The 19,087-nt window shown below is 45.1% G+C and overlaps 1 protein-coding gene across 1 annotated transcript in view; it reads left to right on the top strand.

Moving 5' to 3' along the window:
* Nucleotides 1–19,087, top strand: part of MYO1F (myosin IF) — a 241,558-nt gene that overhangs the window by 62,786 nt on the left and 159,685 nt on the right. Inside the window, exon 2 of the mRNA XM_078670110.1 lies at nucleotides 3,677–3,814. Within this exon, the coding sequence (XP_078526236.1) occupies nucleotides 3,677–3,814 (138 nt within the window). The remainder of the gene's footprint in view (nucleotides 1–3,676; nucleotides 3,815–19,087) is intronic.

The following is a 19,087-nucleotide window of genomic DNA, read 5'->3' as shown; positions in this document are numbered from 1 at the left end:
GCTTCCATGGATGAGCAAACTGTTGGAGAGGCACGTCAATAAAATTCTAGGGGACTATTTAGAGTCCAACAATCTTCTACAGGTCTCCCAGACGGGGTTTCGTCCCCAGCATGGTACGGAAACTGCCCTTCTGGCAGTGACTGAGGCAGCTAGAGCTACAATGGACCAGGGAGGAAAAACAGCCATTATACTTCTTGACCTCAGTGCCGCGTTCGACACTGTTAACCATGCCACACTATTACATCGTTTGAATGGCATGGGGGTGTCGGGCGCGGCCTTGACTTGGCTAACTTCCTTCATGGAGGAACGTTTTTTTCAGGTGTTTGAGGGCGAGGTTGCATCATCAAAGCATCCACTCAGCTGTGGGGTTCCGCAGGGTTCTTCCCTGAGCCCCACACTTTTTAATGTCTATATGCAGCCTCTAGAGAAGGTAGTCCTCCCTTTTGGTGTGCGGATTATCACCTACGCAGACGATACCCAAATTGTGGTCTCTTTGGACCACGATGAGGGTTCGTCTAACACCTTGGGCCCTTGTCTGGAGGCTGTTGCTAGATGGATGCGACTCTCCCACCTCAAACTCAATGGAGAGAAGACCGAGATCATGGTGCTAGGTAACCCCTCCCCCTACTTCCTTAGCCTCTAGCTGGCCTTCATGCCTCGGTGTCCCCCCTCCTCCTAAAGACCAGATAAAGAGCCTGGGAATCTGGCTTGATAGAGCGCTGGATTTCTCAGTCCAAGCTACCAAAACTGCTTCCACCTGTATGGGGCTAATGAAAATGCTCCGTAAATTGCTCCCCCTACTTCCTTTCCAGGCGAGAAGGATCATGGTCCAGGCCCTGATACTCTCTCGCCTGGATTACGGAAATGTCTTATATCTAGGAGCCCTGGTAGCAGTAACTAAAAAACTTCAAGTCACCCAAAACTGTGCCGTCCGACTATTGTTCAACATTCCCCGCTGGCAATCAGCGAGGAATGCTTTAAAAGAACTCCACTGGCTTCCAGTGGCTGCCAGGACACAGTTTAAGGCCATGTGCATCTTGCACAAATCTTTCCATCAAACTGGCCCGGCGGTTCTGCGCCCTCTAGCGCAACCCTACTCACCATCCAGAGCCCTTCGCTCGGCCTCATTGCATCTGGCAACTATGACAAAAGTCAAGAAAGCTCGTTGGGGTGGCCGCTCCTTCACTCACACGGCGGCAAAACTATTGAATTCCCTGCCCCTAACTCTCAGACAAAACAGCAACCTAATGTCATTTAGGAGAGATTTAAAAACCTACTTGTTTTCAAAAGCGGACTAATTTCCACCCAGGAGCCCCGACAAACTAATTCAGTCTAAAGCGCTGCGAGGCCTCCGGGTGGTTATGCGCTATATAAGTGGAATTTTCCATTTCATTTCATTGAGCACAGTGTACTTTTCTTTTGGAGCGATGTTTGGCTCTATCCATGACGTGACCCCCCGCCCGCCCTGTCATTGTCCAGCAGCCCCCGCCTGCCCCGTCCCCGCCTGCCCCATCCCCCGCCTGCCCCAACCCCCGCCTGCCCCGACATTGTCCGTGGTCCGTGGTCCCCCGGAGCCTTACCTCAGCCGCCGCTCCTCCCCCGCGCTCCTCAATTCACCACTCAGCCGCTCCTCGGCGCTCGTCCTCCCGCCTGTCCGCCGCTCCTCACCGCCTGTCCGCCGCTCCTCACCGCTCCTCCCCCACGCCATGTCCGCCGCTCCTCCTCGCGCTCCTGGACGCCGGTCCTCCCCGCGCTCCTGATGTCAGCACGCAGGCCGCGGCCGGCGCTACTTCGAAAGGACCACTTTTTTTTTTAATGTAACTATTTTAAATAACGCATATATTTATAGTTTATATAGCCTATGTCCATCTGCACACCCTGACGATTACAATGATGTATCGGGTGTGTGGATTGGCGCTGTGGTTCCCGAGTTTACCCGCCTCAAAGGTTCAAAGTTCTTACTTTATAATAGTAGTATAGATATGTATAATCTATCATAGGATCAATCCAGCTGACATCTCACTAGAGTAATTTCCCTTATTCACTCATGAACTCATTCCCTTATAGTTAATATTCGTGAGCTACAGATTCGGACTGGAAACCAAAATCAGCCCTTGCTACAAGGTTCAAAGGTCCTACACTGCAGGGGTCTGGTGTCCCCAGAGCCATGGGGGCTAGCATGGTCAGTTCATGGCCGACCATCCAGATCTGAAAGCACATCCCTGGCTTGTTGCCTTCCTGGAAACGCCACAGTGGAAGACAACAACAAAAAATGTATTTAGCTAAGTTTAAGTGAAAGTGACGGTTAAGAACTATATCCCTCCTTCATGAAATCATGCCTGAGGCAGGTTGGAACATCTGTAGAATTGGTACCTGAACTAATATCTTAGCTAACGTCACAGATATTAAAGTTATAATCCACAACCACTCTTTTCTAAATTCTGCTAAGCCAGGAGTAGGGCACACTTACACAAAGCAAAATCTTTCTATTTTTGAAGCCTAACTTGATAACTTTTAAAGAACAGGCAGAATTATACCTCGTTTCTGAATATGAAGTGCCCAATTCACAAAAGCACTTATGAGTCCAGGAAGTAGTACTAGAGAAAAACTCATTTACATGCGGAGGAGTGGAGGAGTGTGGCTCACTGATTAGAGCGGCAGACCCTGATGCAGAGGTCCAGCCTGGGACCAGGGTTCAATTCCCGATGCGGCAGGGTCCTGAGCCCAAAATGTCCACGGACTCGATAATTCTCTCGCCTCGGTGCCTATTCTAATCATGGGGTCCCACGCTGCAACTCCGGGCAATAGTTGCTTAATCTCCACTACAGCGGCCCACCCGCTGCGGGATGCCTGGCTTTCACCCTGGGGACACCCAGTAGGGGTTATCTCACAGGGAAAAAGCCAGGACGGGTTCCCAAGGCAAGCGCTTTGATGCCTTCGGGTGATACGTGCGCTATATAAGTCACAATACATTTACATTTACATGCCCTTAAATGCCTTCATAAATCGGCCCTGAAATGTCCAACTCCCTTACAGTAAAAGTGCAAAGAGGCGACTTGTACCTCTTTATGTTCTATAAAAAATAAAACATGATATAGTTAAATAAAGCTGCAAAGAGGGCACACTCATTTCTATTTATACTAATTGTATGTGGCTATGCCTGTCACATTCCTTTTTAGTTCCATTTTAGATTTTTTGAGGACAAAATCACAAAGGCATGTAACAGTACGTAAACTAGTAGTACAGTAGTATTACTTTATGTACTCCAAACTGCATTTGTAAATTGCCCCTATGTCTGAACTAGATGAATTTGCAAAAAAGCATGCTGTAGTCTTATCCAAGATGGCCCTATCAATGCCAAATTTTCTGAGTGACCTCTGACTCTGTAAATAAGTTCCAATACGATCCATTGTGTGTAAATGTATCTTATGTGGTGTGTAAATTTATCTTAAGTGGATATCCTAAAACTCTGGCATGTAGGGAGTCTGCCTACATCGATCACCTATGTTATAGACCTTACACCATCAGCAACAAAATGGAAATCTGCTGTGGTGCAGCAGCCTTGCCCAAGCTACAGGAGGAAATTATAACTTTTTGGGGCAATCTGTAGCAACGTCTTCCCATGCTAAGTTTACGCTGTCCTATCACGCTAAGCTCTGAATTCTTCTCCCTACAGGGCAGCAAGGAGCGGTACCACTGGCAGAGCCACAATGTCAAGCAGAGCGGAGTGGACGACATGGTCCTTCTGTCCAAGATAACAGAGGACGCCATTGTGGAAAATCTGAAGAAGCGTTACATGGACGACTACATCTTCGTATCCTTTGTAGAGACAGATGCAGAGTCAAGGAGTGGTAGGGAAGAGACAAGGAACATTCAAATGGCTTTGCTGCCATTCTGTTGTATTCATGGTGGAAGTTGTTAATTCAGCTCAGACATTACTTTTTGATCAAACAACTAACAGCATAAGAGGCAGTGCCTCTGCACATTAGTCATAGTCATCTGGTTGTCTGTGGAAGGGGGCGAACCTTCATGGTTGACCTACTTGTGCTACTTTTAGAACACATTCATTCCGGTTTTATGCAACGTGTGATCTTCTAAGATGACTTCATCTTCCTGTGCTTTAGACAGTTACACACTCCGAATATGTTTTTCTCTTGAAAAAACTGCTCTAAATGTAACAATGATGATCATTATTGTAAAATGGGGTGCCGGTGACAGTCTGCTACGAAAATTGCGTAATAGGGTTCATTTGAGGAAATTCACAGCTATATAAAAGCACCAACATTCATTCTTTTTTCATTTACCGGTGTAATTACCAAGAAACTTTACAAATAGTCAACATTCTAAAGTACATCAGTCAATGAAACACACGTTTACCCAATCCCAGTTTGCAATTGCTAAATGATCCCAAAATGTAGTTTTAAGATGTCTACAACCATATGCAGTATTTTTTTTAGAGGCACCATAGTGTGAATATCACATCTTACTATTGTCAGTGTTACCTATTATGTGTTTTAAAAGCTTCTCAACCATTTAAATCATTACAGGTTAAGCAGCCATCAAGATAATCTAATATGCAGCAAAGCAAAGTACCTGCACTACGGGTGAAGGAGCCATAAGCGGCTTGTGTTTGAACTCTGCCAGATATGAGTTTTCTTGCTATGCTTTAAATTAGGCAAACCCCTCATAACCCTTGATGCAGCCATCTGTAAACTAAAGGACCAGTGGTCACAGTGTCATTCTATCATACTGAGGGCGGGACTACTGTTACTTATTTAACCTCCATAAGTCTGTCATATGAGGTGTGGCAGAACCGGTCAGGGAAAATGTTAAATGATCCCCACGCTCAGGGAACATTTTTTCTTTTTCAGAAAAACAAACAATTTACTTACCTTCGGTAATGCTCTTTCTGGTGAATACTCTACGGCCAGTGTGTAACAGAGTTCAATACACATGCGTAGCCAGTTTGCAAGGGTCCTCTTATGGACAGCCTTTCCTTTCTTCATTCTGGTAAAGATCACAAGCCTATTCATCAACTCAATAGTCTTTTGTGTGGTCAATGTAAAAGAACAGAGATCATTTAGGGTTAAGTAGATGGGGCCTCTCCTCCTCTTTCAAAGGGTGAGGTGGGACATAAAATGCCAGCAGAGTAATTCATTAACCCACAAGGTAGGCCGTCATGAGCTGCGGCAAGAAGGCTGCCCTGGGTGTCAGTGCCAGTTTATCTAAAACAACAGGCGGTGAAAGAAGTTGTATGAAGAGCGTAGGCAGCTTACTCAAGCCACATGCTGGCTTAATCGCACTAAGTAAGATGGTTTTAAGCATCATGAGTTGTAAAGAATTGCTGTACATTGGCTCAAAAGGCATGCACATTAGAAATATTAGGACCATGTTCCTGTCCAATTGAGGCATAACAAATGGTGGTAATGGGTGGAAACATGTGTGAAACCTTTTTTAAAATGCATCAAGTCCATTGACTTAAAGGCAGTTGGTCAGACAAACATGGAAAGGCCATGAGAATTGATAAATAACCTTTCACTTTGGCCACTGCAAGGCCTTGCTGGGTTAACAAAAGACTATCAGAATGTCTGGACTGCAAGGGGTCGTGTTTCATTCACCATACCAAGCGACACATTTTTCACAGGGCCCAGCGTCATAGGGCACATAGCGGCAAGGGGGACATCGACCACATTGGCTGGCAAACCAACAGCATTCATTTGCTACTACTTAATTTCCATACATGGAGGAGTAGGTTGTGGAAACTTGGATGTAGGACCCTTTCTTGCTTCTGAGACAGTAGAACCTCCCTAAGTGGAAGCCTGATCACAGGTCAAAGACTCAGGCTCATGACCACTGGTTATCCCACCCCCCTGTTCCTGTCTGTGGTGATAAGCATTACTTGGGCCCTGTCTTTATTAATATTTCTCAGTGCATGAGGCACAAAATGGAGTCTGTTCTTCCATTCCAGCTGGGATGAGTCTACTAATAAGCACCTTGGAGGAAATTCACAGTGTAAAAACTGGTGACACTGTGTGGCGCGTTCTTGATGGTGGTGAATCGATATATCCAAAGGCATGCCACAGGCCAGGTCTTTCCCAACTGTTATTTTTCACTATGGGTGGTCTGAGTACAAACAACTTGGTCAAAGTTCAGATAAACAATGATCTAACTGTACTGCTAAACTTATCAGGTCCTCACCCTTTGTACGAGGTATAACAACTTGTGCCAGTACGTTCTTTAATTTGTTTCGTAAGCCTTAATAATAGAGGGTTGATGTTTTCTTTTTCAGGCCAACTGTCTCCACTACCAAACGATTAAAGATGGCAATGTAACTGATTAGATCCTGATGACCATGTTTAAAGTTCAACAATTCACTATGTAGATAAAATAAATGTGATTTCCTACGACACAATTTTATATTTATTCAGCAATTGATTATTTAATTGTGCTAATGGTGCATTCCGTTTGGCCCCATTCTCAATTAAGTAAAATATAGCAAAGGCTATATTGGTTTAATCACCATGAAATACTTCAATTTTACTTAGTACATTCAAGTGACACTGATCCAATGAACAACTTGGGGATTTTGGGATCACCTAAAATTCTCTTTGGTGATACTAAAATTATTACAGGTTGTATTTGTGGATGTGAATGTACATAACATTTTGGGCCCGATTCCGATGTCGTTCGGAAGGTCTCTGAATCGGATATGGCTTTGCCGGATCTGATTCTTAGACCTTATTCCCGAACAAATCGTACTCAGATCCAAACAACCAAGTACGATGCAAAGATGGCATAAACGCCGACCAAATGGTTTCCAGACCCAAACCACTCCGTACGACTCGTTCGTAGCCGAATCGTGCCGCGCAATGGAGCTGGTTTCCGACCGATCGAGTACGATGCACGATTCGGACAGCTGCTTGGCCTCGGTCTCATCGAGACTAAACAACTGTCAGAAGCGTACTTTGGGGACCCGTTGCAGGTCCGCCTTCACCTGCGACCCTCAAAATCTGTCATGGCGGTGTGCCCATGGGTCCCCCCGATACAGGCATGCACAGTGTACGCTTTTCCCCACTTGTCCCTTTTCTGCTATAGGAGCCTGTGTAGGCGTCTGTACACAGGCTCCCATAGAGTTCAATGGGAGTCCGAGCGAACCGAGTCTGTAAGCCTACGGCAGCATCGTACTCGCTCGTGCGGCTACCGGAGCACGTTTCGCTTGGAAAGCCCTCCGGATCCGAGTCGTACGGAGGGCTTTCTTAGCGAGATCAGAATCGGGCCCTTAAGAGTCTCCGACTAGGGTGGTAAGGCACAAGGGTTATTGATTTTGGGTTAGAGAGGTAATGAAATCGAACTTGTATCTTTGCTGTCGGATTTCAATTAAAAGAAAATGTTTTTACTTGAATTAATTCAGATAGTAAGATTCTGTTTTCTGATCCCATCGATTAGACAAACCCATTGTTCTAACTTAGCTATTCTCTATGGTTTGCGACAGGGTGATTTTCAAATCCGTAGGTCAGGTTGCAGTTATACCACGGGCTATGCAAGATGTCAGTTTACACGAACCTGGTAATCCAGACCCAACAGGAGCGATGTAAATATCCACACTTCCTGGTACACACTTACAACCATACAAGGGTGCATGTTGTTTAGCGGTAGACCTAGAGAATGGGACAGGAGAGAGAGGAAGAGAGACAGAGACGCTGAGTTACTTCACTCTACCTGTTCTTGCTGCTCCCTCAGTTTGCACTGCAGAATCATTGACAAGAAAAAGTTATTGAGAATGTAATCATTCTGATTCCAGCTCACTATTCCTAATAAGGCAAGTGACAATAACTGAATCTCTGTCTCTCTATATTTAGATGAAACGTTGACTTCCTAGAAGTGCGACACAAATAGAACCTAACTAATATCCACAAGAACAAGAGCTATATATAACTACCATCAGTGTTTATGAATACAGTCTACGATATGAAAGATTATCAATATAAAATGTTTGCAAGCTGCAACATTAGCATATACGTTTTCATCCAACAATAAGCAATCACTCCCCACCTACAGAAATATCTTAATATCATATGTGACTCTTAAAAAAAGGGAAACAAAGTCTACCCATGATTAAGGTCCTTTCTCTTTCCGCTTGTGGAATAACAAGCGCTAATTTAGGATTCATAATTCTTGGAAGGATGACTCTAGAAATAGCAAGCAACATATCAAAGTCTGAATCCCAGTGTTCAAGAATCCTCCTAGAATACTTCTCTGGATCCGGAAAATCTTCTCTACCTCCAGGTGATGATTCTTTGAGTTCTAGTCGCAGATAACAAGGGTATAACTCAGCAACTAGTTATCGCAATTGCTTAGCAAAGATCGCTCTGAAACATGGGGAACTTATACTCCATGAATCTCGTGTGAGAGTCCTGTGGTATTTTTGGACGTGTGGTCTCTGTTAACTTCACTTCTGCTTCCTGTAGTGCTAGCATGATAGATATGAAACCTCAGACCAAGCGGCTCCCACACTCTGTGCACCCGACTAACCTCTTCTGCTGTGGCAGACTTGCTCACCCTACAAGTTTGAAGGAGCACATCTCCTATATTACAAATGAATTAACTTTTTTCCTGGTGGTAGAAATACACAAAAATATTCTCATTGGGCATACAAGGTGGGATTTATCTGCCACGATTGAGGTAAAATCACACTTATAAATACCGATCGAGGGGTGGGAAGGGGATGTTCCAAGGCATGGTTTGCCATGGAAGATTGGGAACATCCACAAACAAGTATGTGTGTGAACAATTCTATTTCCTGTAATCCCAGCCTTTTTGATCCTTTAAATAATCTGAGATTTACTCCAGCAAGGGGTTGGAGTACCCCCACTTACAGGGTGAGAAGGAGAATGGATCACCCCACATTTTATGTGATGTACGGGATGGACAATTACCATCCCGAAGTGTGGCTCAGTGGAGAAGTGTGGCTCAATGGTTAGAGCGGCAGACCCTGATGCGGAGGTCTAGCCCGGGACCAGGGTTCAATTCCCTGCCTTGGCGAGTCTTGGGCTCAAAAATTCCACGGACCTGATATTTCTCGCCTCGTGCCTATTCCAATCATGGAGTCCCATTCTGCAACTCTGGGCAATAGCTTGCTTGATCTCCACAACGGCCCCCACAACGCTAAGGATGCCTGGCCTCCACCTTGGGGGTGCCCAGGAGTGGACACCTCACAGGGAAAGCCAGGATGGGTTCCACAGTGGTATTCGTACAAACGCCTTGAGACCCTTGCGGGTGAGTAGTGCGCTCTACAAGTGCCAAATTTACATTTATTTAATTTACCATGAGTAAAAATATTTTCCACTTGGAAAGAAAAGTGTGCATGTGCATATGGAGGTCTGTGACTTCACTACGGAGAACTATGGAACTTGATTCCTTTGCAATAGTCACGCGATATTCCCAGAAGTATACCTTGAAACATGCGTCGGGCAGAGCACTTCCTTTATTATTCATAGATTGTAGCAGGGGCGGCCACTAGCAGTGAAAAATGGTGAGGCAGCACGGGGGCAAAAAAATAAAAAATACAACTTACCTGCTGCCTCGTCACACTCTTCAGCTCCCGAATCCTTATGCACACAGGCTCCCAGAGTCCCCAGTGCCAATCCAGTAGCTGCTCTCATGCTGGTAGGGGAAAATCCTTTAAAACGCAACTTTTACAACGCACTACCATTACGATGCAACTTTTACAACGCAAGTTATTACAACGCATTGCGCTGGGGGGCGCTCTAGGATAGGGAATAGTTTAATTACTATCCAACACCTTCCCTACTATCCACGGGGACTGGAGTTAGAATAGTAAATTAAACTATTCACTATCCAGCGCCCCCCAACGCAAGTCGTTGTAACGACTTGCGTTGTAAAACCTGCGTCGTAATGGCATGCGTTGTAAAAGCATGCGTTGAAACGTCATACAGCCATGCTGGTATTACCCAGCATGACAGCAGTACCGGAACTGGGCAGAGCGGGCTAATTTCACGCTCCAACAGGGACTGGGAGCCTGTGCTTCTGCGCCCTGCTAATATCTCCAAACAACTGCCTGGAAATATCCACGTGCGTATGTCAGTTTGGCCATCCTGAGACGGCAGTCAAACCCATATGCGCACTATGTGCCCTGTGCCCACCACTCCTCCTGCTGCTGATGGCCCCTCCCTCAAGACTCGGCTGCGGCTTCGGCTCCTACTAGTAAAATAAAAGGATCATAAAGCAGTTTTACTAATTGGTTTATTGTCATTTTATTTAACATATTTTGATCTGCTGGTTCCATCAGAGGGTTGGAGCTCCTCCGCCATATGGAGGAGCCCCCCCTGGGTTGAAGGCTACCTGATGTTGCCTTGCAATGGTACAGAAGAGTCAAAGTCACTTCCCCATGCCTTGTGATTTGACTAAGAAGCAGAGAACTACCGCTTCTCACATCTGCATTTTCAAACTTAAGTTGAGAGGTAGAAGGTGGTTGTCAGTCCAAGTCAACCAGACTGAGAATTTGCTTCTGCGAAGACTAAAGATTAACACACTCCCCTTTATCGGGCTGGTAGAAGTACAAACAAAAAATCCAGTTGTAATACTATCATCCGATTAATCAACGCCAGGGAGAGACGCTATTGATGGTACAATGATGTATGCAAGACATGGTGAGGAAGAGTCAGTCACACATTCCGTTGGATCACCTGCATCACACCGCCCACGCGACCCCCGCTCTTTTGCCTCTGAGTATTTGCAGACCGTGGTGGGGACAGACACCCAAGCAGAGCTGAGCCTATTTCACAAGCCAAAATGTTTGTGGTCTAGAGTCTTTTCTCACTTCCTGTTTTTTTGTTGCTCGGAGGAAGCCTGGTTTGTTAATACTTGAGTCAGAAAAGATGATGTTAGAATGAAATGTCAACGCCCACAAACGCCACTCCTCGATGCTGCTACATCCACGCTTGTTCAGCCTTATAAGGAGGACAGAGATGACAGACTGGATCAGCACAGCTGGTCTAAATGCATGTCTTTACCTCATAATCTGCCTGGTTATCTTCAAGTTATAAAATGCTGACAATATCAACCCCCAAAAAAAAGTAACCTTGAAAAGCTGCAAAGCAACTCCAATCACAGTCGTGCTGTTGCTGGAAAGCACTTCGACACATGGGAAAGGCAACAGTGCAAACACCTTGATTTTACAGAACCTTTTGTCCAACATATTTTTCCCTCACTTTACCCTCACAAGAAGCCATTTTGGTTTATTTCAAGCACTCAGGCCACCGAGGAAAGCAGAAGAAATCATACAAAGCAGTAAGAACAATAAGAAAAGCCTTCAAGAACAAAACCCTTCAGCCACAACATCGAGGCCAATTGAATGTAACACTTATTTAAAGAGCGTAGACATTCTCCTGAAGGCTCCATGGCGCTATAGTAGATATCAATAGTGGAACTGGCCGAAAGACTATGTAGAGTAACAAAGACTAATAAAGCAAGAGAGCCTTCAACTGTTTCCTAAAGGATGTCAAACTTTTAATTTGAAGCACACACAAAGTACGTCTGGTACATAAATGGGATAGGGGGAAGTTACAGTTGTCTGGTGGAGAATGTTTTCTTTAGGACAAGAACCCTCACTCACCCCAAGGTGACATGCTTCATCACTGGGTTCCCTCCTCACACCTGCGCCAAATGGTGCCTGGTGTGGTCTACGATTCTCAAACTGAGAGGAGCTGAGGTGTTTATAGTTAGATGATCTCAATCATGGAGGAAGGAATTTTGTGAAGGGGATTCTTCTGTGTGTTAAATAACACAATATTGTGCAAAATATAGTGTCCTGACCCTTTTTTCACTTCAAGATGAAGATGTGGCCAGTGCAGTCTATGTATTAAGGCTGCATTATTGTTTCTCTATCTCATAAGTGTTTTTACAGGCCTTCCTGGATAAAGGTAAACAATATCCACTTAGGAAGATATATCTAAAAGAAGTGGTCCGTGGTCCCCGCATGTGGGTGGGACTATTTAAGTGCTTATGACTATACATGGAAATCCACTACGAGAGAAGCAAGGTTATTAGGTTTTGTCAATCACAACGTGTTCAGCGTGTTTCGAAGAGGTAGTGCAGCACTTAAGTTCATGTCAATAATGATGATTAACAAGGTAAATGTGATGGCTGGAGTGAGGGTATGAATTAGCTGATGAATCGAAACTTGGTTATGGAGATCTGTAAAATGTTATTTGCTACACCTTTCCTTTAGTGTATTAGGCACTTAGAGATTCACCTAAGACTTTAATCACCATATTGAGTATTGCTGTTGGATGAGCCATGCAACTCCCCATAACAATAACGAAAGTGATGCAAGGAATGCTGATGGAATCAGAATTTTATAGCCAAGGGTGGTTGTGCTACTTTGTTTGAGGAAGAAGATAATAAAGAAGAAAAGGTTTTAGGTCAAATGAGACATTGGAATTGGGATGAGAAGCAATGTTCATTCATATAGTTCATCAGCACCCGATTACTCAATTGACAGAAAGTATACTTTCTGTTATATAGGTTTCAAGTATTTTCTGAAAGTTATTAAAGGCGTGCTGGAGGATAGGCTGAGCGGTGACAGTTTCCAGGCTTTAGCAATTAGTTAGCTCAATGAGCGACCACCTTTTTCCTTTTTTGATGTAAGAAAAGTGTAGAAAATGTCATGATGCTGAATGCAGATGCTGTGGAGAGAGGCACCAGGTAAACACTATTTGAATGTAACTTGGGAAGGACGAATAAAAATGGTCAGTGACGAATTCAAATAATGTAGAAAAGACAGGACTTTTTGATGGTACACGATTTAAGAGACTGTGTGTGCAACAATATGAAACTTGGAGTATGAGAGTTGCGTAAAATGGCAATTCGCTACTCTGCTTTTTCTCAGCTTGTTAATATGCTACAAGTGTCCTATAGTGCTTAGGAACAAAGTCCAATCTCTCTTGAGGAACGTTCATTTGTTTTTGTTTCTGCTGCAGATGCATGCATACTTACAGTAATAGCTGGATACAGGTTCCTCAAACTATAAAAACATGCTCTTTCAGTTTCGCTTGTGAGGATCAACCAATTACACTTTGCACTGGACAGTTAGAGATGAAGACAAACTACCAAAAACAGGAATTCAGGCTCATAGCAAAACTAAAGGGCAGATGATGCAGTTTGAAACAGGAACCTGAATATAGGATCAGCAGTCAGAGACAAAACAGCAACAACATTACAGTCAGGATGGATGGATGGATGTATTAGTGTCACGTCAAGTTTATTCAACGTGGACTTAATGTATCTTCCTTTGATCTTATATGAAGTTAGTTGCCATTCCCCGCCAACCGTGACACTACCAGCAGTTAAGATTACAATTGATCTTAAAAAGGGAACACTTAGTTTACAATTTGAGAACATAAACCATAACTAAAAAAAAGAGTACCCTCTTTTAAGTTTTTTTGTGCTCCTTTTCAGCTGTTAGTTGACATTTTGTTCCAGCTGGCAGCACTAATAGGACCAGGACCATCCCACCCTCAAATGCACCCTTGAGTCTTAAATGGAACTCACCAGCAATGTCCTTCACTGGTTGTCCTCCTACCTTTCCAACTGACCCCAGTTTGTTCACATAGGCATCTCCAAGTCACAGAAGATCCCTATTACGTATGCACTCCCGCCCTCCCACAGTATTTAGGCGCGCCCTACCCAGTGCTCTCTGCCCTACAGTAGCTCTCCCTAGAGAGGTTATTGGGGCTGCGAGCTGCAGTAGGAGCAAGAGATCGTGCTAACCTTTGCGCACTGTTTACAGGCTGTGTAAAAAAATTATTTAGAGCGTTTTTAGCGTTTTTAGCATCATACCGCTTTTTATTCGGGGGGCTGTTTTCTAGAAGGGGGAATTGATATAGCAGGCACACTGACACTCTACACACCCTTGCCTCTTAATATTGTACTCAAATCCGCTTTCTTCGAGATTTTACTCGGCGGTGGGCGCCATCTTGGGTGAGGAAGGCGAGGTCAGCGCTCAAGTCGGGCCGGCCTCCCGCCCTCCCACAGTATTTAGGCGCGCCCTACCCAGTGCTCTCTGCCCTACAGTAGCTCTCCCTAGAGAGGTTATTGGGGCTGCGAGCTGCAGTAGGAACAAGAGATCGTGCTAACCTTTGCGCACTGTTTACAGGCTGTGTAAAAAAATTATTTAGAGCGTTTTTAGCGTTTTTAGCATCATACCGCTTTTTATTCGGGGGGCTGTTTTCTAGAAGGGGGAATTGATATAGCAGGCACACTGACACTCTACACACCCTTGCCTCTTAATATTGTACTCAAATCCGCTTTCTTCGAGATTTTACTCGGCGGTGGGCGCCATCTTGGGTGAGGAAGGCGAGGTCAGCGCTCAAGTCGGGCCGGCCTCCCACCCTCCTCCTCCCCATATTATGTGTCACCCAACCAGACGGCGCAGCGGGCTGGCGCAGCGGGCGCGCCGGAAGCGCGCCGAAGTCGAGCCAAAGTCCAGCCCGTCTGCGCCCGTCCGCGGCAGTCCGTGGCTCGGGGCCACATCCCCTGGCAGTTCTACTCAAAATACCATAAGGTATGGCAGACACGCACTACTTGCGCTACAACCAGTTACACCTATCGATTGCATACACGCAATGTCTGCCCTGTCACTTACAGAATGCACAAGGTGCCGCTTTGTACCCCTTCCTCAAATCCCTCACACTTCCTCGGGCCCTATCATCAAAGCTGCACTATTGAATTGTAGATCCCTACGGAAGCATGCTTTAGAAATCTATCATCTACTAGAAGACCTAAATCTTCAGATCCTCTTTTTAACTGAAACCTGGCTAGATGATCACTCGGATCCGGACATCATCCAGGCCATGCCCGACGGCTATTCCCTAGCCAGATTGGACAGACAGAACGGCAGAGGAGGCGGCATCGCCATAGCCACGAAAGCTCCGCTAGTCTGTTCCCTAGTACACACTCAGGTTGATCACAGTGAAGCCGGCACCTTCACAATTAACACTGGCCCCAATCACTCGATCTCTGGCATTTTGATATACCGACCGCCAGGTACACTACATGAGTTTACATCAACCCTAATGGAAGCGGTCACTCATCTAGCACTGAGGAAATCCAGACTGTTAGTGCTGGGGGATCTCAATGCTCATTTCGAGGATCATCTAGATAAAAACGCTGATGATATCCGGATGGAATTGCAATCTATTCAGCTTGATCAAATAAATAATGAGCCTTCTCATCAACTAGGACACCTTCTAGACCCCGTTTTTAGCAATTGGCAGGGAGTGCATACCTCTGATCCTATACCCATACCCTGGTCGGACCACTACATTATTCCCTTCACATTGCAGCTTGACAGAACGGAAAATGTTAGGCATCAATCCCTACGATACAAACGCAGGAAATGGAAGAACTTCTCCCTTGATTCATTTAAACAAATCGTACAGGACGAAGGCCCTCCCAAAGGGATCGACTGTGAGGCAGCTAATGACAATTTAAACAACATTGTCATCAAGGCCCTAGACATCACAGCCCCAAGTCGTACCCTGTCCAATGCCAGGAGATCTAAAAAAACTGCTCCTTGGTTCAGCCAAGAACTGCAAGCCATGAAGACGGCTTGTAAGAAACTCGAGAGAGCTTGGCGACAGAATCTCTGTGCTGATATTAAAATACAATATAAAACAACACAGAGAGAATATTACAAATCAGTTCGGGTGGCCAAAGCAGAGCATTATCACACCCGCATAATGGAAGCAGGCAATTCCTCCAAGGAACTATTTCTTATATATAAAGAGATATCCATAGTGGACGTGACCTCCCCCGCGCACAATGACTCGGTGGAAGTGTGCAACAATATTGCTCAATATTTTGCAGGCAAAATACATAAAATCTACTCTAGCTTCTCTAACCAGACAGATCCGGCCACGAATTTCATCGAAAATGACAAACTTGTAAATACATCTGTTTGTTTAAACTCTTTTACAGTCCCTTCCTATGAAATCCTATACAAAATGTGCAAAAAAATTAAATCAGGATCCCCTAGGGATCCAGCACCCCCGAAAATTTTAGCCGAAGCCTTTCCTGTGCTAGAGCCTCATTTCAGGCACCTATTGCATGCTTCCTTTACTACCTCCTGCCTTCCGGAGGAGTGGAAACAGGCAATAGTATTACCCATTAAGAAAAAATCAAACATCAGCCTGGACATAATGGACAACCTGCGACCCATATCCCTGCTACCCTACGTGGCCAAGTTAGCAGAGAAAATCGCTAACAGTCAACTTATGGAACACCTTGAGAACCATAATGTTTTCCACAATTCGCAGTCGGGTTTCAGAACTGGCTTCTCTACGGAGACAGCTCTCCTGAGGGCCACTGAAACCCTACGTGAAGGTGCAGATAAGGGAAAGACAATGGCCCTCATCATGCTGGATCTCAGTGCCGCTTTTGACACTGTAGCACACACCATCTTGCTACAGTGTCTAAATAAAGCGGGCGTCACCAACAAGGCACTGGGTTGGCTGAAATCTTTCCTGATTAACAGGACCTTCCAGGTTCAAAGAGGGACTTTCCTCTCCGACGGGGTGATGCTGGAACAGGGGGTTCCTCAGGGCTCTGCCCTGAGCCCTACCCTGTTCAATCTCTACATGGCCCCGTTGGCGGAAGTGGTGCAATCGTTCGGCGTAGAGCTTGTCTCTTACGCCGACGACACTCAACTTCTCATATCCCTGACCCATGCCCCTTCTAAGGAAGCTGATAACTTCAACGCCTGCATGTCCAAACTAGCTATGTGGATGAATGAACACTGTTTGAAATTAAATGGGACAAAAACAGAGGTCCTCATTATGGGAGGAAATGAGGTCAAATGGACGAAAGAATGGTGGCCCAGTTGTCTGGGTCCCCTGCCCACGCCCGCACAAGAGGCGAAGAACTTAGGTGTATGGGTGGACAATAAACTGTCCTTTGACAGCCACGTAAAGAGGACTGTTGGCAAATGTTTCGGGGTGATGAAAACCCTCAACCGCACCCTCGACCTGTTACCCACCAACTCCAGGCGCACCATGACACAGGCATTAATAACGTCCCGCATTGATTACGGGAATGTACTACTCATGGGTACTTCAGAAAAAAATATAAACAAACTACAGGTTCTACAAAACTCGGCAGCTCGCCTGGTGCTAAGGCTTCCCCGCCGTGCCCCCTCACGTCCTTCTCTAGCAGCCCTCCACTGGTTACCAATCAGTAAGAGGATTGCTTTTAAAGCAATGCTATGGTGCCATAAAATAATTCATCACAGAGCGCCGGCATATATGTCTGATCTGGTGTCTGTGTACGAACCCAACAGATCTCTCAGATCCAAAGGAATGGGTCTACTTAAAACTACCTGCCCCAAAAAAGCGAAAATGGGTGGCAGATCATTCCGCACCTTAGCCGCCAGGCAATGGAACCTCCTGCCTCTAGAGATTAGGTTGGAGAGTAATGAATTAGTATTTAGGAAGAAGCTGAAAACTTGCCTCTTTGCTGTGTGAAATGGCTCTCTCTTTCCTTCTTCTGCTGCTGCTGTCTTTCTCTATAGCGCGGGGACACGCCGGGAGGTGTTACCATGCGCTCTACAAACTCCTTTAAACTAAACTAAACTAAAACGTATGGAGTCCCTAGCGTTCCATACTGACTACTGTCATCTTCAGTCTTTACATGGAGCCGCTTAATGTGCTACTCACGGATAACAGCATAAAGATTCACCAGTATGCCAAGTATTCACAAATCTACTTGAAAGTCTCCTCTGCTTCAGACATCCAACTCCTCAAACACTGCTTTCACATTATCCAGATCTAGATGTCCAGCGCCTAACTAGGCTCAGCCCGTCCAAGAGAGTTCCTGCTATTTGCGAAGAACAACAAAATACAGTACAAACCGGTCTCAATTACTTGAATCGTAAAGGCTATGAACCCTAATTGTCATTGAGCGCCAAGCCAATTGGATTCACCCAGGACACCTACCTCACCCTCAAAGAACACATTGCCAAAAAATAACAAAGAGGGCCTTGTATAACCTTTCTCGTTTAAAGAAAGTCAAACCGTTTCTTCCAGAAAGTGACTGCAGAGCTGCTGTTCAAAGGCTCGTTTTCTGGCTGCTGGTAATGCCCTAATCCATGGCCTCTCAGTCTCGACACATGCACCCCTTAGGGGCATTCTACATGCCACAGGAAATCTAATCCAGGGGCTGAGGAAATATGATCACATTACCCCCATCTTGATGGAACTCCATTGCCTCCACTTGCTGGGCTGTTCCACCTTCAAATCAACTGCATCATTTACAAAGCTATCATGGCCAGCACCCCGCTTATCTTATAGATAAGCAGATCATCTCTGCTGGTTCTCAGCACATACACAGCCAGGACACCATCAGGCAGCAGACTAATGAGCACCAAAAAGAAAACAAAAGACAACTTGCCTTTTCCGTCCATGCACTCCGGATCTGAAACATCACCGTGCCATCAGAATCGCCCCAATGATGCTCCAATTTAGGAAAGAGTTGAAGACTCACCTCCTTTATGAAACAGTACATCACAATGCATGACTCGTCAACAGACCAGCTTCCATTCATATCACTCAATGACTTTAAGCTTGCCTTTGACCATATACAGTGCTCCGCTGCCTTTTGGTTAGGCTTTCACTATGGAAATACCATATGCAAACATACATACATCAGGTGTTTTTCTTTCCAATCATGCACGCCCTGTGCGAGGTCGACTATAAGGCAAATAATTTCACCAATGGTCACTTGACCTCGTCAAATAGTTTCATACTTATGTGTTAAAAAAGGGGACTATTATTAATCAGTTGTAACCCCAAGGAATCCTTCTGTCAAGATCAGCTAAGGAAATGTGACTAGAGACATAGTGAGAGTTCTAGAGCCTGATAAAGATTTACATATTATCTCATCCTCTTTTTCGCTGAGAGTACTCTATTCCTGAGCTTGATGAACTGTATCTTTTTTGCGGAATCTTTTAAAACTTTTTTTCCGCCAGAACAAAGCTCTAATTTCCAAAACGTACAAGTTTACTTATTGACAC

This window comes from Lissotriton helveticus, chromosome 12 (assembly GCF_964261635.1).
Source record: "Lissotriton helveticus chromosome 12, aLisHel1.1, whole genome shotgun sequence".
In the NCBI taxonomy this organism is placed as follows: domain Eukaryota; kingdom Metazoa; phylum Chordata; class Amphibia; order Caudata; family Salamandridae; genus Lissotriton; species Lissotriton helveticus.
Note: the sequence above shows the minus strand (reverse complement) of the source record. Positions and strands in the feature narration are given on the sequence as shown.